The sequence below is a fragment of the Hyla sarda genome, chromosome 2, assembly GCF_029499605.1.
Source record: "Hyla sarda isolate aHylSar1 chromosome 2, aHylSar1.hap1, whole genome shotgun sequence".
In the NCBI taxonomy this organism is placed as follows: Eukaryota; Metazoa; Chordata; class Amphibia; order Anura; family Hylidae; genus Hyla; species Hyla sarda.
Genome location: NC_079190.1, coordinates 86,718,471 through 86,739,384, shown reverse-complemented (window position 1 = coordinate 86,739,384; position 20,914 = coordinate 86,718,471). Strand labels below are relative to the sequence as shown.

At 43.9% G+C, this 20,914-nt stretch overlaps 1 protein-coding gene across 50 annotated transcripts in view; it reads left to right on the top strand.

Moving 5' to 3' along the window:
• The first annotated feature begins 5,757 nt into the window (after positions 1–5,757).
• The window catches only part of NACA (nascent polypeptide associated complex subunit alpha), a 40,740-nt gene continuing 25,583 nt past the window's right edge, over positions 5,758–20,914 (top strand). For 14 of the 50 annotated variants that reach the window (XM_056562450.1, XM_056562445.1, XM_056562432.1 and 11 more), the window contains exons 1-15: positions 5,758–5,829; positions 12,384–12,446; positions 12,677–12,739; positions 13,812–13,883; positions 14,388–14,459; positions 15,108–15,170; positions 15,657–15,713; positions 17,113–17,172; positions 17,772–17,837; positions 17,930–17,992; positions 18,703–18,768; positions 19,035–19,127; positions 19,447–19,512; positions 20,136–20,198; positions 20,661–20,720. In XM_056562450.1, coding sequence (XP_056418425.1) covers positions 5,760–5,829; positions 12,384–12,446; positions 12,677–12,739; positions 13,812–13,883; positions 14,388–14,459; positions 15,108–15,170; positions 15,657–15,713; positions 17,113–17,172; positions 17,772–17,837; positions 17,930–17,992; positions 18,703–18,768; positions 19,035–19,127; positions 19,447–19,512; positions 20,136–20,198; positions 20,661–20,720 — 997 coding nt within the window. In that variant the 5' untranslated portion in view covers positions 5,758–5,759. Of the gene's footprint in view, positions 5,830–9,260; positions 9,310–9,626; positions 9,696–11,437; positions 11,489–11,662; positions 11,729–11,805; positions 11,869–12,383; positions 12,447–12,676; positions 12,740–13,811; positions 13,884–14,387; positions 14,460–15,107; positions 15,171–15,656; positions 15,714–16,225; positions 16,268–17,112; positions 17,173–17,771; positions 17,838–17,929; positions 17,993–18,702; positions 18,769–19,034; positions 19,128–19,446; positions 19,513–20,135; positions 20,199–20,660; positions 20,721–20,914 lie in introns of those variants that run through there. The other 36 variants (XM_056562439.1, XM_056562424.1, XM_056562459.1 and 33 more) reach the window with 34 other exon arrangements.

Genomic DNA, 20,914 nt, shown 5'->3' with positions numbered 1-20,914 from the left:
ATGTACATAGTGCGCTCTCACTCCTGAGCCTTGTTGTGCACCCGCAGAGCATTTTACGCCCACATATGGGGTATTTCTGTACTCAGGAGAAATTGCGTTACTCATTTTGGGGGTCTTTTTTTTTTCCTTCTACCTCTTGTGAAAATAAAAAGTATGGGGCAAGACCAGCATGTTAGTGTAAAAAAATTAAAAAAAAATTACTTTAACAGGCTGGTGTAGACCCCAACTTTTCCTTTTCATAAGGGGTAAAAGGAGAAAAAGCTGGGAGTTGTTTTGCAACAGCTGGAGGCTCCGCTTTGGAAACCCTGCCTTACGATATGATTTTTATTGGGGCGGGGGGGGGGGGACATTGTAAGGGGGTGTATATGTAGGGTTTTACCCTTTATTATGTGTTAGTGTAGTGTTTTTAGGATACATTTGCACTGGCGGCGGTTTACGGCGAGTTTCCCGCTAGGAGTTTGCGCCGCGGCAGAAAATTTGCCGCAGCTCAAACTTGAAGCATGAAACTCACTGTAAGCCTGCCCGTGTGAATGAACCCTGTACATTCACATTGGGGGGGGAACCTCCAGCTGTTTCAAAACTACAACTCCCAGCATGTACTGACAGACCGTGCATGCTGGGAGTTGTACTTTTGCAAAAGGTGGAGGCACACTGGTTGGAAAACCTTCAGTTAGGTTCTGTTGCCTAACTCAGTATTTTCCAACCAGTGTGCCTCCAGCTGTTGCAAAACTACAAATCCCAGCATGTAATGATCGCCGAAGGGCATGCTAGGAGATGTAGTTATGCAACAGCTGGAGGTACGCAACTACAACTCCCAGCATGCCAAGATAGCTGTTTGCTGATTGGGCATGCTGGAATTTGTAGTTTTGCAACAACTGGAGGGCTGCAGTGCAGTGATCTCCAAACTGGCCCTTCAGATGTTGCAAAACTACAAATCCCAGCATGCCCAGACCGCAAACCGCTGTCAGGGCATGCTGGGAGTTGTAGTTTTGCAACATCTGGAGGGCTACAGTTTAGAGACCACTGTATAGTGGTCTTAAACTGTAGCCCTCCAGTTGTTGCTAGGAAACTTACCGGCTTCCGTCGTCTGCACCAGGGAGTAAGCCGCACTCTGCCACCGCCGATGGTAATTGACCTCTGGCACCGGTCACCTACGGTTCCCCTGCTCTGCCCAGATTACCGTGGGTGCGCAGAGCGGGGGAACTGAACTTTAACCCCCGCCTCCAATCGGCTATTGGTTGGTTGCGTCTGACCCACCAGTAGCAGGGATAGGAGGGGGTGCCACCCCTGCCACCTAACTCCTATCCCTTCAGGGGGACTGGGGGTGTCTTGGAAATCCCCGATCCCCCTTATTTTCCAGGTCACTGGAGACCGGTATGACCCGAAATCGCCGGTGTGAATTTACCAGTGATTGCCGACATGGGGGGGGGGGGCATTGGCACGGGATGCCTGCTGAATGATTTCAGCAGGCATCCCGTTCCGATCACTGCCCGGCGAGCTGCGGTGATTGGAAATGCGGAGTGTATATAGGTACGCCCTCCATCCTTAAGTGATAAGACGTGAGGGTGTATCCATACGCCCTCTGTCCCCAACAAGTTAAATAGAAGTAATTTACAAATCTGTTTAACTTTCTGGAACCAGTTGATTAAAAAAAAAATAATAATGTTTTTCACCGGAGTACCCCTTTAAGGTTGGGTTCATATCACGTTTTAGGCAGTACAGGACTGCACTCCCGTATCCCTGCCGTATGCGGGCTGTATGTAATGTATTTCAATGAGTCGACCAGAGTGAAACGCTGACTCCAGTCGGCTCATTTTTGCCCCGAATGCGGTTTTCTAAGTTCCCCAATACTGGAAAAATCCGCAGTCTGCTTTTTACATCGCAATTGCAGAAATTCTGCAACATAGCCTAAGACTATGTTCACACGGACATTCCAATTCTGCTGCTCTGTGCACGCGGTGGAATTTCTATTGTGGAAATCCCAATTCCTGCATCCGCAGAAAGAACAGATGTCTATTCTATCTGCGGATTTCACTCGGAATAGCATTCCCATCTGAGGCTGGGTCCACACTACGTTTTGTCCCATACGGGAGCGCATACGGCAGGGGGGAGCTAAAAGCTCGCGCTCCCGTATGCGCTCCCGTATGTCATTCATTTCAATGAGCCGGCCGGAGTGAAACGTTCGGTCCGGTCGGCTCATTTTTGCGCCGTATGCGCTTTTACAACCGGACCTAAAACCGTGGTTGACCACAGTTTTAGGTCCGGTTGTAAAAGCGCATACGGCGCAAAAATGAGCCGACCGGACCGAACGTTTCACTCCGGTCGGCTCATTGAAATGAATGACATACGGGAGCGCATACGGTAACATACGGGAGCGCAAGCTTTTAGCTCCCCCCTGCCGTATGCGCTCCCGTATGGGACAAAACGTAGTGTGGACCCAGCCTGAGACGGTCCTTGTGCCTGCCGAGACTCTCAAATGTGCTGAATATCTGCCCTGGTGGACATTATGCACCTTTTCCTACCGATTGAACATACCCTAAGGTTCTAGGCCAGTATTTCCAAACCAATGTGCCTTTAACTGTCCAGACATGCGGGGACTTGTAGTTTTGCAACAGCTGGAGACATGCTGGTTGGAAAACACTGGTCTAAGCATATTCAGAGACCCAAATAACGTTGTAACATCTCCTTAGAACAGTGTTACCCAACTAGGGCGCCTCCAGCTGTTGTGCTGTCTGGGCATGCTGGAGTTGTAGTTTTGCAACAGCTGGAGGCTTAGAAGAAGTGTGACTTATTCAGTGTATATACATATAAGACATCACACTTTATTATCCCTCCCCATGTGAACCACCTGTGAGGGACAACAACAGCTGTGACCCCTCCCCACGTGTCTCCTAGCGGCAGGTGTGACCCCCGGAAGTACACCCTTCCTGCGCCGCGATATCCCGGAAGCAGTTCGCTCTGGGCGTTCTTTCTTCAGCCATCTTGGACCTGAACTCCTCACACAGTAAGTGTCTCTTTTACATCCAATTCCATCCTTCACGTTCTCTAAGTAAATCCTCGTGTAGAAAGTATCCGGGGTCTGCGGAGGGTGTAGTGGGGTGAGTGTGCGGTGTATGGCCGCGCCGCGGGCTCAGGCTGACTGTGGAAGTACCTGGGACCGTGTCGGTACCGGGGAAGTAACATGGGGAGAGAGGTGGAGCGCTGGTCCGGTGCTGGTGAGGGGGGGATAGAAGACCGAGGGGAGGGGGTCTATGGAGTGGTGTGACCGTCCGGCCGTGGCCCCCTCCATACCGGGCTGTGGGGGTCTATGCGGAGTTCAGGCCTCGGTCACGTTTCTCAAGTAATTCAGTACGAGAGGCCGTGACTACCGGGAGTCCGACCGGAACGCGTGAGCTGAGACTGGAGGAGTTGTGTGTACAGTCCGCTCTATATCTCTGGGATGTGGGCAGCAGAGCTTACACTCTATGCCACTGTTTCCCAACCAGGGTGACTCCTGCTGTCCGGGCATGCTGGGAGTTGTAGTTTTTAAACAGCAGGAGTCACCCTGGTTGGAAAACACTGCTCTATGCCCTGTAGGGTGGGCAGCAGGGCTTACACTGTGCCCCCTGTAGATTGTGTTCCCTAGTCTGTTCATACATATAAGGCAATAGTTTCTCCCCATAGACCTGCACGGTAATCCTGGTGCTGCCTATCCCAGGACTTTTACTTCCTAGATGAGTTGTAGGGCCTTGTCTACACAGTTCTGCTTTGACACTGAATTCAGTACCGGAATTACATCACATCTGAACACAGTCCCATCTCCAGTGTGTAAATGGGTTTTCCGTAACCCTGCTCACGTCTGTGGCTGATATCTGTTGGAGACAAGGCCCTACAATTAATTTCTGGTGAATACTAGAGTTAGGCTTGAGTTCTCATACTGTGGACCTCCAGATGGTGCAAAACTGCAACTCCCAGCATGCCCGGTCAGCTGTTGGGAGTGGATGTTTGGCAACAGCTGAAGGTCCACAGTTTAGCTCGACGGATGTAAGGTAAGGATTATCCTCATTGAGTGACCTGGGTGCTGACACTCGTATATGGCGGATCTGTGTTGGAAAGCACTGCCTCAAATAAGGAGTGATCCTGACTTTTCAGACGGTCATTAATCTGTTGTGCGTCCCTAACCTTTTGTAGCACACAGAGGCAGCCCTAATGGGGTTGCAGGACATAACTTCCCTAGGGAAAAATTGGCCAATTTGTCCCTGAAGTTTGGATAATGTATGGTTTGGAATCTATAAACAATCACTGATCTAGATCAGTGGTCTCAAACCTTGGCCCTCCAGATGTTGCAAAACTTCAACTCCCAGCATGCCCGGACAGCCGTTGGCTGTCCGGGCATGCTGGGAGTTGAAGTTTTGCAACATCTGGAGGACCACAGTTTTACCACTGATCTAGATTTTGCTTTAAACAGTGGAAAGTCCAGGTGCATCAAGCAGATAAGTGAATTGCCAGTGCCATGCGTTAGTAGTGGAAATAGTTCTGAATTAGGAATTTCAGCACCTGGACTTCATGTGGTTGTTCTGAACCAAACATCCATCTCCACAGGGTTTAGGGGGAATTAAAGGGGTACTCTGGCCCTAATACAGCTTATCTCCTATCCAAAGGATAGGGGATAAGTTGTCTAATCACTGGGGACCCCCGCAATCTGTCATTGCGCACCCACCTGGAGGCTCCAAATGTGTAGCATGACTACCATGGGGTCGGAGCATAGTGACATCACAATTCCTCCCCGTGTGATGTCACGCCCAGCCCCCTCAATGCAAGTCTATGGGAGGGGGCGTGACGGCAATGACAGATTGCGGGGGTCCCCAGCAGCGGAACCCCCACAGTCAGACATGTTATCCCCTATCCTTTGGAAGAGGTATTAGGGCCGGAGTACCCCTTTAAATGTGTTTTTAGGAGAAGTTCTATAATTGGTGTTGGGCCTTACCTTATCTCACCCTAATAGTGCAGGCCTTAAAGGGGACATGTCCCACTTTACATGCACATCAATCTTCTGGCAGCCTGGATGGAGACCATGGTGGTTGACAAAGCTTTTTAGATACAAAAAATAATCATATTTAGACACTGCTATAGATCTGGCACACCGTAGTATACATCTGTGTGAAGGCCGGCCACTAAATGCCTTTACTTGGCCAGTTATTGGGCAAATTAGGCCTCCTTGCTTATCCCATAGTTTGTGCAGTCTAAAAAATATCAGCAGCAGAATGCTGCTCTATGTAAACCGTGGATGTGCAACAGATAATAATGGATTTCAAGGGCCTCACCATCCAGGCTTCTGAACATGCCAATTGGAAATCCTTTCCCCCAGCCCGCTGGCTCTTAGAGATGGCAGGGATCTCAGTCTATAAGTTAGAAGTAAACTGACCGGAGTTGAACAGTAAGTTTACAGCAAGTTCAACCCGATTCTAACTCCACACAGCAACTATCGGAGGAAATAACAATTGCATTTTCATGGTGACAAGTTTCCTTTTATATGTTCTGTTATATCTGAGACTTGTTCCAGAAGCCGGACCTACTGTTCACTAGGTTGGATAACTCTTGGTTAGTGGTATTTTATATCTATAGTCAGATTTAGTCCAGTTTATCTAGACTTACTCAGCAGCTGTTGTGTGTGTTTTAAGGAATCCGTTCTAAAGTTCCTGAAAGAATAGCAGCACGTTGACATTGTCCTTCGTGTGATCCTAAGACTAAAGGCTTTTTTTTTTATATCCATTTTAGAAATGCCTGGTGAAGCCACAGAAACCGTCCCTGTTGCGGAGCAAGAACTCCACCAGCCTCAAGCTGAGACGGGTAGGTGCATGCACATTGCCTCACCTTGTAGCTCATTTCCTTCTTCAGACAGCCGCTCCCATGGATAATCTATAATCTGACTCCTTTATGGGCGCCTCAGTATTTTATGTATTCATTTGACTATATTTGTGACACTTGGAGGTTGAGAGCTGCTGAAGAATGAGTAGAATCTGCAGGGGTGACCTAGTGATGTACTCGGACTAACTTTGCTTGCCTGTCACCTGCACTGGTTTGGTCACACTGCACATTGACCAAAACGTGTTTTTTTTTTTTTTTTTTCTTTTTTTTGGGGCTTGTATACTTTGTTTCTCAACTTGGCCTATACCAGTGGTCTTCAACCTGCGAACCTCCAGATGTTGCAAAACTACAACTCCCAGCATGCCCGGACAGCCAACGGCTGTCCGGGCATGCTGGGAGTTGTAGTTTTGCAACATCTGGAGGTCCGCAGGTTGAAGACCACTGCCCTATACTAACATGCTTTTGCAGGTATATCACATAGCAATCTTTTCTAAAACCCTGAATGGTCTATGAAAGCTTCTCACAAGTGTCCTTTATTTATAGATTTTTCTCTACACACGTTGTAATCTTTCCTCTGATGTATGATAGTGAGTGCTTAATTCACTGTTAAAATTTCAGCATACGCCAATACTTACTTGATTGAGATTGATGCTAATTAGAGATGAGCGAACTTACAGTAAATTCGATACGAACTTCTCGGCTCGGCAGTTGTCTTTTCCTGCATAAATTAGTTCAGCTTTCAGGTGCTCCTGTGGGCTGGAAAAGGTGGATACAGTCCTAGGAGACTCTTTCCTAGGACTGTATCCACCTTTTCCAGCCCACCGGAGCACCTGAAGGCTGAACTAATTTACGCAGGATAAGTCATCAACTGCTGAGCCGAGAAGTTTGTGACGAATCGAATTTACTGTAAGTTCGCTCATCTCTAATGCTAATGTTTGGATAGAAAGCATCAAATGATCTGTAGCCATATATAAAGTTCTGTGTACTTCAGTCTCACTGCAGTGAGAATCTTACAGGAGTGAATGGTTCTGGTTTGCAGCTTGGGGGTCATGCTTGGGCTCACTCTACTTTTAATGCGTGCAGTTTTGGTTTTCACCTGTGTTTCCAAGCATGTGGTTGTGGGGACAATAAATAGAAATAATTGTCACCTGATGCGGATATTACAGTAACTTCTCCCCCAACTACGGGTGAGGCTGCTGCACCCTCTGAAGCGGCTGTAGTAGCTCAGGAGAAAAATCCTGTCTCTCAGGACACCAAGGAGGCTAGCCAGACACAAGCTAAAGCCCCTCCTGAGGCCTCAGGTAGGTATCTAGAAGTGGAAGAAAGTTTGCTGTAACTTCCATTGTAGCATTTTGCATAAACCACTGTTACCCAGCTAGGGTCCACAGTAGAGATGAGAGAACTTACAGTAAATTCGATTTGTCGCGAACTTCTCGGCTCGGCAGTTGATGACTTATCCTGCATAAATTAGTTCAGGTTTCAGGTGCTCCCGTGGGCTGGAAAAGGTGTATACAGTCCTAGGAGAATCTTTTCCAGGACTGTATCCACCTTTTCCAGCCCTCCGGAGCACCTGAAACCTGAACTAATTTATGCAGGATAAGTCATCAACTGCCGAGCCGAGAAGTTCGTGACGAATCGAATTTACTGTAAGTTCGCTCATCTCTAGTCCACAGCAACCCTTTAAGCTCTGGATAGAGGTTCTGCAGAATAAGTAATAAGGTTGGGAATCACTGATTTAAACGATATTTTTTGAGACATGCAGGAATCGCAGATACAGATATCTTATGTCCCCACATAAAAGCACTGGATTCCTCCAGTAGTTTTGCTCTACAGAAATAAGAGGGTGTTTTTATGCAAGGAACCTTACTTACTTATGGCTCCACTTTAGGCATTTTTGTTTGGTGTTTATCCTGTCATCCCAGTCTTATCCTGAGACAGTTTACTTTCTTATGTTTAAAAAAAAAAAAAAAATGTAAATTTTTTTTTTTTTTTTAAAGCAGCGCACACTCCACCCTTGTGTGCTAATCTCCTTTGTGGGAAAGTGCTGAGTGAGTACAACAAGAGCCTTTCCTTTAGTGCACGGTCTGCTGACCAAAACCTTTTAGTCAGTGGCTTTACACTGTGTGTTGTGTTCGCCCTTTTTGCCTCAAGTGCCCGTGGCATGGTATTTGTCCTTGCAATACCTATTGTCTTGTAGTTTGTGTTTTTAAGCATTGCTGTCATTAAAAACAACTTTTGACATGTGTAAAGTTGGATCTCACCCCGAGACCTGCAGAGATCGTGAGTTATTAGCAATGCTGCCCACTACCCCAGCTATCTGTTCACCTGCTCAATGCCACTCTGCCTGATAACTGATGATCGACATGCCAAAGGTTGTTGTTTTTAATTACGTTAAAGGGGTACTCCGGTAGAAAACTTTTTTTTAATTTTTTTTTTTTTTTTTTATCTGGTGCCAGCAGAAAGTTACAGATTTGTAAAACACTTCTGTTTAAAAAATCTTTATCCTTCCATTACTTTTTAGCAGCTTTATGCTACCAAGGAAATTGTTTTCTCTTTTAATTTTTTTGTCTTGTCCGCAGAGAGCACTGTGGACAAGACAAGAAATACATTAAAAAAGAAAAGAATTTCATTGGTAGCATACAGCTGCTAAAATGTACTGGAAGGGTAAAGATTTATTAATACAATAATTTACAAATCGGTTTATCTTTCTGGCACCAGTTGATTTAAAAAAGAAAAGTTTTCCCCCGGCTTTCAATTTGTCCTGTTCACAGGATATGCGATGAAGGTCTTCCGGGCCTGGTTTCCATGGCTGGGTTAATGACAAACCAGTGGGCGGTTTTATTCTTTGCCTATAATTCCCATATACAGGCCAAATTAATCCTCCAATGAGGCTGAGATATAGATGATGATATTAATCAAAAAATTCATCCACCAAATAAAATTATAACTTTTACTGATATCCATATAATAGTAATGAATTATATATGGATATCAGTAAAAGTTATATTTTATTTAATTCAGTCTCTGTGTGGATGGATTTTTTGATGAACATCATCTATATCTCAGCCTCATTGGAGGATTACTTTGGTCTGTATATTGAATTACAAGTCTCCTAGGGCGTATTAGTCTTGGTCACATCGAGGGAGGGACATACCAGTTTCCTCTTTTGGTAAATGATTTATAATTCCCATAGAAAGTAATGGGAGTTACAGAAGCATTGTAGCACCATTTATTAATGTTCCGTAGACTTCTAATAGAAGTGCCCATTTACATGTCACCAGTTACCTTGCATTAACTGTTTTGAGGCCTATCTCACTTAAAGGGCTCTTCAGTATGAGTACAGTGACTACTGACTGTAAAATGGTAAATTATAAGCATGGTTTTGTAATTTCTTGTCAATCTATTTAGTCGCAGATGGCATCTCCCCACCCTCTGGTGCTCCTGCACCCACTGAAACCCCAGGTATGATGGTAGTAATGGTGCTAATAGTGTGCAGTGTCCAGCTGGAAACTAACATTGCCCAGTGTAGTTGTTTGTAATAGTAGTGCCGACCAGTGTCTAATAAACTTGTGGGGATGGTCGCTCCTCCATGCTTGGTTACTGAAAATCCAGACTTGTCTTCTAGACATGAAGTGCATTAGGTATTGAATTGGTTAGATGGCATGTCCTTTGTGCACGATTAAGGAACCATTCTAAAATGCATATTCTGAGAGAGAATCCCCAGTTTATTTGTCACATGTTTACACACTTTATGATATTTATGAATCTTTCTTGTTTAGTTCCAAAAACTGCGCTCCCCGCCCCTGTGGCCCCAGTAGAGCCTGCTGCTGCTGATTCTAAGGCTCCAGGTATTTGGCGTGCCTAACACAGTTTGTAGTGTTGCCTAACATTTCCCAGGAGATAGTAAGAATATTTTATTTGTATGAAATATATATATATATATATATATATATATATATATATATATATATATATATATGCGGATAAATGATGAGTAACGTCACTGGATTTCCTGTCAGTAATTCTGTTGATCCTTTCTCTCCTAAACACACAATAGCTGCAAATGAGACTTTGGGGGACATGTATCATTATTTGTGTATGGTAGAAGCAGTTTACCCCTTTTGCCGAATTTTACATTATGCGCAGATGCGCTAGATTTATCAATCAAGCGCAATGAGTTTCTGCAGGTAAATGAAATGTACGCAGTTAATACATTTTTGCGTACTTAATATGTCCCTCCAAGGTACACCGAAACCTACACATCTGGAGGAAATGCTCCACCAGAATGTAGGCAAAAAAACTGCTTGCACAAAATTTTAACACAAAACAGGGGGTAAAATCTTTGATACATGTCCCCCTTTATGTTTATTGCTCACATTCAGAGGAGCAGACGGACCAATGATCCCCACCCTTGTTTACTGTGGGGGTTTGCTCTCCTCCATCTGCATGTTGTGCTGGTTGATGCTGGTTCAACCATTACCCCTGTTGCGAACTTGTCTTTTAGAGTAACTAACATTGGCGGGTCTGTCTAGATCAGTGGTCTCAAACTGTGACCCTCCAGATGTTAAAAACTACAACTCCCAGCATGTCCGGACAGCCAATCCCATTTCAGTGGTCTCAATACTGTGGCTCTCTGGATGTTGCAAAACTACAACTCCCAGCATGCCCGGACAGCCAACAGTTGTCCGGGCATGCTGGGAGTTGATGTTTTGCAACATCTGGAGTGCCACCTTTTGTGACCACTGATCTAGACAGATACCCTCTATGGTTTAGCTGTATATTTGCAGTGCATGTGCTAGTCATTGCCATGTTTAAAGGGGTTGTGCGCTGCCCTGCCTTTCGGAGCTCAGCTCGCAGTGTCCGGAAGTTCATTACTTCGAACGCTGTGTGCGGGCTTCCGTGTTCGCGCCCGCCCCCTCAACCAAAGTCTATGGGAAGGGGGCATGACAGTGGTCGCACCCCCTTCCCATAGACTTTCGTTGAGGGGGCGGGCGTGATGTCACGAGGGGGCGGGCGCGAACACGGAAGCCCGCACACAGCGTTTGGAGTAATGAACTTCCGGACGCTGCGAGCTGAGCTCCGAAAGGCAGGGCAGCGCACAACACCCTAATCATCCGGTGCACAGAGCGAACTCTGCTTCCTGACGGGTGACAACGGCCGTCACGCCTCCTCCATTCATGTCTATGGGAGAAGACGAGTCATGCCACCTCCCATAGACATGAATGAATGGGGCATGGCGTGACGTCACGAACATGGAAGCTCCAAGCTTTGGATAGGGGATAAGATGTCTAGGACGGCGTATCCCTTTAATACCTACCCAGATTGTTGGCTTGATTGTGTTATGGTTACTTTGGACATCACTGTACAGTTTTGATGGGGTTTTATGACTTTAGAAACACTTTCCAGAGATCCTGCACTCTTGTCCATAGACAAAATAGTTTTGCAGCTCAACCTATTTTCCTGAATGCGACTGAACTATTTATATGGCTTAGTCTATTCTTGTAGCTCCTTTTCAGCATGATGCCATTCAGTATTAGAGATTCTCTATACACAGTGTACATGTGAGTATCTTGTTTATTTCCAACCCCAGCTACCCCATCTGAAGTGGCTCCAAGCCCTGCTGCTGTTTCTAAAACCCCAGGTATTCATTTCATGAGTATAAATCTTCCTGTGTTCCACCAAATGCCCCCATAAGTGATTCTAAAGCTGCAGGTATTGTGGTTGCATGCTATGTGACTTCCATTTGGTTATTTTTGTACAGAGAAGACCTGCCCTAAAGCTCTCAGTAATCGGTCTGTGTGTATATTTGATTTAGCCTCAAAAACCAAGCTTCCACCCCCTGAGACCCCTAAAGCTGCCACTAAAGAGTCCAAAGCTGAAGGTATTGAGAAACCAAGTAGCTTAGAAGCAAAGGTGTATAAAAGTGCTCCTATAAATAAGGATATTTATCTGTTTTAGCACGAAAGAAAAAGTCCAAGTCTGCTGGCCCTAAAGTCCCTGTTGCGGACTCTAAAGCATCAGGTATCGTGGCTGCACGGTTTTGCATGCCATCTCTTATAGGGATCTACATGTAATGATCCTGTTATGTATATATGAGTGAATACAGAACCTGTACAATATACTTAGTTACTGTTCACTGCATGCAGAATTTACTTGTTTGTCGTCGATGCTGTATGCCATTTATGTTGGTAAGGAAACATGTCTTTTAATGAGGAATAGGTTGTTTTGTTGTGTTGTAACAGCTGCTCGTATGATAGTATAATGTCCAGAGTTATAGTTTTTAGGCTTTTCTGATATTGCTTGAAATCTCCTAGTTTTTGTGCCATTTGGCATCCCTAGCGGGGTGGTGCTGGCAGCTTTGTGGACCGTTCTTTGCCCCTTATTTTGACTTGCATTGCCCACAGTAAACGCTTGTGTTCATAGAGAAGTTGTGCAGGTAAATGGTAACCGGTTATCAACTGACAATAGGAGGAAGCCACGCTCAATGCACATTGGTTATATGCTACTTTAATCTAAATATACTTATGTTTTTTTAGTTCCTAAAGTAGAGACCCCTCCCACTGTCGGTGCTGCTGGAGCCATTGAATCAAAATCACCAGGTACCTTTCTGTGGCGCGGAGGGGGAGTTTCTCACATAACATTTATTAATTTGCCAAGTTGTTCCTAGGTTATGTTCAATGTATTTTATCCATTTGACAAATACACCAGGAAATACATAGCAGAAATTCTGATTTGTAGCCTTGGGTTTTTGCCTAATGTTCGGTCACAGTTTTGGATGTGGACTAGCCCCCTTTTTACTAGTGAGTGAGGATATTTCTTTTCGTCTCAGCTCCAGAAAACAAAACTACACCTGAAAGTCCTGCAGCGCCTGTAGTGGAGTCCATAGCTCCAGGTATCGTGTGGAAAAACATTCACTGTTCATCTAACACAAGTTTCTTTTTTGTGCATGAACTTCACACAACAGATGCTTATCAGTCGCTTATCACCATTTTGTGTTTAAAAGTGCCTTTGTATGTAGTTTTTGTGCAAGGGCATGGCTTTATAGGGCTGTTGATTCCAAATCCTTACCTATCATTAGTTTATTGGCGCTGAGATGTGGGGGTTAAAGGGATATTTTGGCTTTATACATCTTATCCCCTATCTAAAGGATAGGGGATAAGATGTATGATTGTGGTGGTCCCCAGTGGCCGGGCTCCTGCAGTCATTCATCTTATACCCCATCCTTTGGTTAGGGGATGAGATGTATTAAGCAGAATACCTCTTTAAAACACTTGGCTGCTATAGCCCAGCACAGTTTTGGCACCTTCACCAGTTAGTTGCTCCCCTTTGTACGCTGGTCACACTAGGCTGTAATGTAATCTTCACCTTTACCTCATAGTATAGCGGCCAAGGAGAATGTCCAGTGGGCCCCGAAGCCTAATTTTACATATCACAGAAGGGGTCAGTTAACTAATGAGGTAGACACAGATTCACTTTCCAAGCAGTCACAGCAGCATTGTATTTGTTTTTTTTTTTTTTTTTTTTTTTTTTTTCTTATTTTTTCTTTAGCTTAATAGATGCAACCTGTATTGCAGGTTTAACTTGATGTTCATTAATATGTACATTTATATTATGTATATTTCTTTACTCCTTCTGCGATTAGTAATAAACTTTTCTCCTTTTTTTTTTTTTTTTTGGCTAATTTTGGATAAAATCTCAAAATTGGCCTGAATCCAGTAGCATGTTGGCATAACATTTAGTGCCCGAATGTGCCATACTACTTCTGGCTTTAAACTAGCCCCATTGTTCCTTGGTGAAATAATCTTATTAGGGTATACAGGCTACACAATGTTATGGGCTTCCCCCTTAAAAACTATTTCTGTACCTTCCAATGGTAATCTTATTTCTGGTAACACAGGCAGTTTGTCGCATGTAGCACTGAATAGTTTTACACTCTTGATATTTATGAATCTTTCTTGTTTTAGTTCCAAAAACTGAGTTCCCCGCCCCTGTGGCTCCAGTAGAGCCTGCTGCTGCTGCTGCTACTAAGGCTCCAGGTATTTGGCGTGCCTAACACAGTTTGTAGTGTTGCCTAACATTTCCCAGTAGATAGTAAGAATATTTTATATGTATAAACGTACAAAATATATTTTTGGATAAATGATGAGTAACTTGACTGGACTTCCTGTCAGTAATTCTGTTGATCCCTTCTCTCCTAAACACAAAATAGCTGCAAATGAGAGACTTTATGTTTAGTATCGCTCGCATTCAGAGGAGCAGACGTACCGATGATCCCCACTCTGGTTTACTGTGGGGGTTTGCTCTCCTCCATCTGCATGTTGTGCTGGTTGATGCTGGTTCAACCATTACCCCTGTTGCTAACTTTTCTTTTAGAGTAACTAACATTGGCGGGTCTGTCTAGATCAGTGGTCTCAATACTGCGGTGCATGGTGCTAGTCATTGCCATGTTTAAATGAATGAACTTTCTCTTCAGACACGGCCTCCACCAGCTCCACTTTATAGTTTTACACACTTGATATTTATGAATCTTTCTTGTTTAGTTCCAAAAACTGCGCTCCCCGCCCCTGTGGCCCCAGTAGAGCCTGCTGCTGCTGATGATTCTAAGGCTCCAGGTATTTGGCGTGCCTAACACAGTTTGTAGTGTTGCCTAACATTTCCCAGGAGATAGTAAAAATATTTTACTTGTATAAATGTATGAAAAAATAAAACAATTATATAAATGAATGAATGAGGAGTAACTTGACTGGACTTCCTGTCAGTAATTCTATTGATCCCTTCTCTCCTAAACACAAAATAGCTGCAGATGAGACTTTGTGGGAGATTTATCAAAACCTGTGTAGAGGAAATGTTGCCCATAGCAACCAATCAGATCGCTTCTTTCATTTTTTTTGAGGCCTTTTTAAAAATGAAACTATCTGGTTGCTATGGGCAACTAGTGGACTTTTCCTCTGCACAGGTTTTGATAAAGCTCCCCCTTTATGTTTATCGCTCACGTTCAGAGGAGCGGACGGACGAATGATCCCCACCCTGGTTTACTGTGGGGGTTTGCTCTCCTCCATGTGCATGTTGTGCTGATTCAACCATTACCCCTGTTGCTAACTTGTTTTAGAGTAACTAACATTGGAGGGTCTATCTAGACCAGTGGTCTCAAACCTCCAGATATTGCAAAACTACAACTTTCAGCATGCCCAGACAGCCATTTGTCACATGTAGCGTTTTATAGGTTTACTTTTGATTATTTATGAATCTTTCTTGTTTAGTTCCAAAAACAGGGCCGCCCACCCCTGTGGCTCCAGTAGAGCCTGCTTCTACTGAGGATCCAGGTATTTTGGCTTGTCTAATAGTTTGCAGTGTTGCCTAACATGTCACAGTAGATAGTAAGAATATTTTATGAATTTGTGAAATGCATATGTAGAGCTGGAAAAATCCTGTTTATATGACAGTAAAGTTTCCTAACTTCATCTCGTGTAACCATACCTGCCAACATTGCAGTGGCCGGTGTTTTCCTTTTGCTGGGATATAACACTTCAGGTAGTACAGCTGTAAAAGGGGACGTGTCGTCTCTTTCATGCTTACCCAATGGTTTCTTTCTGCCCCATCAGCCTTGATTTAATAGATCCTTCCCTGTTTGGGTATAAGGAGAGATGTTTTGGCCAAGGCTGGCGGGACAGGTCGAAGCCTCCTCTATGGCTCAAGGTTCAGGCAGCATGACAGTGATGACAGGTTCCCTTTTTAAAATGTCTATGACCTAGAATTGGAGAGATTTTTTTGTCTCACAGAGTGAGTATTTCATTTTGTTTCTGCTCCAGAAAACAAAAATAAACCTGAAAGTCCTGCAGTGCCTGTAGTGGAGTCCAAACCTTCAGGTATCCTTTTTAGTGTGGACAAAATATCATGCACTGTTCAGTGTCTTAAAGGAGTACTCCGGTGGAAAACTTTTTTTCTCGCACCAGTTGATAAAAAAAAAAAAAACAGATTTGTAAATTACTTTTATTAAAAAATCTTTACCCTTCCAGTACTTTTTAGCAGCTGTATACTACAAAGGAAATTATTTTTCTTTTTGAATTTATTTGTCTGATCACAGTGCTCTCTGCTGACACCTCTGTCCATGTAAGGAACTGTCCAGAGCAGGAGAAAATCCCCATAGCACCAGTTGATTTAAAAAAAAAAAAAAGAAAATATTCCACCGGAGTACCCCTCTAACATTTTGACATTCTATCTGTCGAGATATATTTACCTCACGACTTGTGCATGAAAGTCACACAATGCAAAATAATCCTGTGGATACCAAACCGTCGGCATCGGTTGTTTTATTAGTTTTTTTTTTGTTTAGTTCCAAAAACCCAGCCGCCTGCCCCTGTGGCTCTAGTAGCGCCTGCCCCTGTGGCTCTAGTAGCGCCTGCTGATGCTAAGGCTCCAGGTATTTGGCGTGCTTAATACAGTTTGCAGTGTTGCCTAACATTTCCCCGTATATAGTAAACATTTTTATATATAAATGTATATGTAGAACTAGATGAATAACTTGCCTTCCTGTCAGTAATTCTGCATTAAAAAAAAAGGCTGTGGGTGACGAGTTATAAGGTTTTAGTATCATTTAGTTAATTTAATGCCACAGGTCTACACATTTATAGTAGTGGACACTTTAGCCCTCCCTCGTTCACTCTGACTGCTTTACAGTTTGGTTGTGTATTTGTAGTACATGCTTCTGGGGCATAGTTTCCCAACCAGGGTGCCTCAAGCTGTTGCAAAACTACAACTCCCAGCAGGCCCAGCCAAAGGCTGTCCAGGCATGCTGGGAGTTGTACTTTTGCAACGGCTGGAGGCACCCCAGTTGGTAAACGGTGTTTTAGGGTCATTGCCATACCTAAGGCTGCATTCACGCCTTGTTGTTACGTAACGGGTGCGGGGAGGGGCAAACGGGCGCTCCCGGACCAGCGCTGAAATCCATTTACTTTAATGAGCCGCCCGGAGTCAAAAGGTGACTCCAGTCGGCTCATTTTTGACCCTTATGTGGCTTCTTGACCAGACCTAAAACCGTAGTATACTATGGTTTTAGGTCCGGTCACAAAACCAGATATGGGTCAAAAATGAGCTGACAGGAGTCACCGTTTGACTCCGGTCGGCTCACTAAAGTAAATGGATTTCAGCGCTGGTCCGGCTGGGGTATGGGAGCGCCCAGTTTGCCCCTCCCCCCAGCCGGATCCGGCACCCGTAATGTAAAAACTAGGTGTGAATGCAGCCTAAGCCCGTGAACTCTCTCCTCAGAAACACAGGCTCCACCAGCTGAACTTCCTGCGTTGCCTGCTTCTGATGCCAAGGCGCCAGGTATCATGATCTGAGTGTTTTCATGTTTTGTTCAGGAACAAAATATTGGCTGTATTTATGTTTTTATCTGGCAGAATAGATTTTATCATTGACATAATCCCACACAAGCTCTCGCTGTTTCTGACATTTGCTAATCTTGTCATTCTTTTATATTGAGTATTGAAGATCTGCCCGGCCTGCACAAAAATACTTCATTGACTAGAGCTACATCTACATTGACAATTACACTTGATTTTGTTGCCGTGGAGGATGACACCAGTGTTAGTTTTTATTTACATTTTTTTTTTTTAAAGGTTTTTATGACACGCTTGCCAGAGATCCTGCACTCTTGCCCATGGGCAATCAGTCTTGAATCCGGCTAAGCTATTTACACATGTAGATAAGTGTAGTCTCTGGAAGAAGTGTTCAGCTTTCAGGTGCTCTAGAAAAGGTGGATACAGTCCGAGGAGAGTCTCCAGCCCACCGAAGCACCTGAAAGCTGAACTCATTTATACAGGATAAAGTCAGCAAACGCCGAGCCGAGAAGTTTGTGACTAATCAAATCACTGTAACTTTGCTCATCTCTAGCTCTCAGTAATAAGTCTGTGTATTTCATTTAGCCTCAAAAACCAAGCTTCCACCCCCTGAGACCCCTAAAGCTGCCACTAAAGAGTCCAAACCTGAAGGTACTGAGAAACCAAATGGCATAGAAGCAAAGGTGTAATTTTTTGGAGCCCTTCCTTAAGAACCTTGCACTAAGGATATTTATCTATTTTAGCACAAAAGAAAAAGTCCAAGTCTGCTGGCCCTAAAGTCCCTGTTGCTGACTCTAAAGCATCAGGTATCGTGGCTGCACGGTTTTGCATGCCATCTCTTATAGGGATGTAAATAAGTAATGATCCAGTTATGTGTATGTGAGCGAATACAGAACCTGTACTATATACTTACTGTTGGCTGCATGCGGAATTGACTTGTTTATTGTTGATGCTATATGGCATTCTTATTGGTAAGAAAACAGATTTCTTTCATATTAAGAAAAAATAGGCTGCTTGGCGGGGTTACCCCAGGTCTTCATGCGGGCTGCAAGAAATGTTCAATAGCATGCAAGATTGTGAAATGTTTTAATATCATTCCGCACCATTGATTCTCTGTAAAGTACCTACATAGCCCCAGTCCTACAGTCTCTCTCTCTCCAGCCTCCTCTTCATGGTTCTTATATTATTTACAAGGGAACAGAGAGGAGGCGGTAAGTGAGGGTAGAAGCTGCCTGTATGGTAGTATAGGGGCAGCTGGGTTATAGATTGTCCTAGTGTTCTATGGCATTTGGCATCTCTTGTACATGTAGAGGGTTGGTGTGATCAGCCATGTGGAGATTGGCTTTTCCCACCCATGCACCGTTCCCTGCTCCTTTCCCTGCCTGAGTTGGCTTCAGCATGTACTTGGCGTTAATGTTCATGTTTTTGAAGGTTTTTCACATGAATGTCATCTATTTTCGTCTGAGACCTCTGAGCGTCTATACTACCTTCTCTAAATAGCCTTATGTTTGTTTAGCTCCTAAACTAGAGACTTTTCCCACTGTGGTCCCTGCTGAGCCCATTGCTGAATCAAAAGCACCAGGTACATTTTATAGCATTGTTGGGTTCCATAACAGGATACATTTATTTTATGAAGTTATTCTACAGGACTCTATGTTGAACCATATTGGGTACAACCATTGTAACCCACATGGCACCTGTCCATGTATTCCTAACTAGTGTAGTTATGTCTGTCTTGTAGCTTCTAGGATAGATCTGTAGTTTATATATGTAGTTTATTAAGGAGTCCATAACCTGGGGTTTCATCAGTCTTTGTCTCAGTGAATGAGGATATTTCTTTTCCTTTAGCCCCAGAAGACAAAACTACATCTGAAACTCCTGCAGCGCCCGTAGTACAGTCCAAAACTCCTGCAGCACCCGTAGTAGAGTCCAAAACTCCAGGTATAGTGTGGAAGAAATGACCTGCATCATTCATCTAACTATTCACAAAATGGCCCCCTAATGACTTGTTCACTTATGCATGATAGTCACACAACACTGTGTAATCCTGTGGACACTAAAGTTGCTGAGTTGCCCATAGCAACCAATCAGATTGCTTCTTTAATTTTTCAGAGGCCTTTACAAAAATGAAAGAAGCAACTCTGCATCTTTTCCTCTAGACAGTTTGTCACCACTTCGTGTCCTTGTATAGCACCCCCTTTATAATGTCACCCACCCCACTTTTGATGTCACAATAGCATTTTTTCCCCCATTGGTTTAGCTTCAAAGACACATCTGCCTCAGACTGATGCTCCTCCGGTGCCTGTGGCTACTGGCAAAGAATCAGGTATTAGTATTGTGTGAAGTACAATTTTCTGCATGAGGTGGTAAACAGGCTTGTCATGAAGCAAGATCAGATTTTGGAGCTATAGACCAATGATTACTTATTTTACACTTCTAATGGAAAGTAAAACATGCTGCTTTTGCCTAAGGGTCTAAAAATTATTTTCAGAATCTAGCAGCTTGTGGAGAAAACATTGAGAAGTAATATAACATGTGGTTTGGACCCCATTCACATTACTTTTTGCCTATGTGTCGGAATATCTGCAACTTTTTTGAGTCCTGCACAAAAAGTATAAAGTTTTAAAATGAACCTTTGATAATGCCAGATAATCTATATTCAGTCCATTAATCACAATGGGCCTCTCGCCAGTACTTTGTGGTGTGTATATAACCCAACCTACACGTTACGGATGGATCTGCAAAACGTGATAGGGGCCTTAGCCTGAAACAATCACTATTGAGTAGTGTTCTCCTTCTGTAAATAATGTAGGGTTTACAAATTACTTTAAAAAAATGTCTGAGATTGGAGCCCGAGACCTTCCCTGCTACTAGTGGTAACTTTCTGCAGTCCCAGTTGATTTCTTTAATGTTTTCCACTCTTAATATTCATGAATCTTTCTTGTTTAGCTCAAACAGAGCTGCCCGCCCCTGTGGCCCCAGTAGAGCCTTCTGCTGATGCTAAAGCTCCAGGTATTTGGCGTGCCTAACAGTTTGCAGTGTTGCCTAACATTTCCCAGTAGATTGTAAGAATTTATTTATATATATATATATATATATATATATATATATATATCTCTTCCTGTCCGTAATTTTGCACTGAGAAAAGGCTGTGTGTGATGAGTTTTAAGGTTTAGTATCTTTTATTAATGCCACAGGTCTACACATTTATAGTAGTGGACACTTTAGCCCTCCCTCATTCACTCTGGCTGCTTAACAGTTTGGTTGTGTATTTGTAGTAAATGCATCTAGGGCAGTGTTTCCCAACCAGGGTGCCTCCAGCTGTTGCAAAACGACAACTCCCAGCAAGCCCGGACAGCCTTTGGCTGTCCGGGCATGCTGGGAGTTGTCGTTTGCAACAGCTGGAGGCACCCCGGTTGGGAAACGGTGTTCTAGGGTCATTGCCATATCTAAGCCCGTGAACTCTCTCCTCAGAAACACAGGCTCCACCAGCTGAACTTCCTGCGTTGCCTGCTTCTGATGCCAAGGCGCCAGGTATCCTGATCTGAGTGTTTTCATGTTTTGTTCAGAAACAAAATATTGGGTGTATTTATGTTCTTTTATCTGGCAGAATAGATTTTATCATTGACATAATCCCACACAAGCTTTTTCTGACATTTGCTCATCTTGTCATTCTTTTATATTGAGTATTGAAGATCTGCCCGGACTGCACAAAAATACTTCATTGA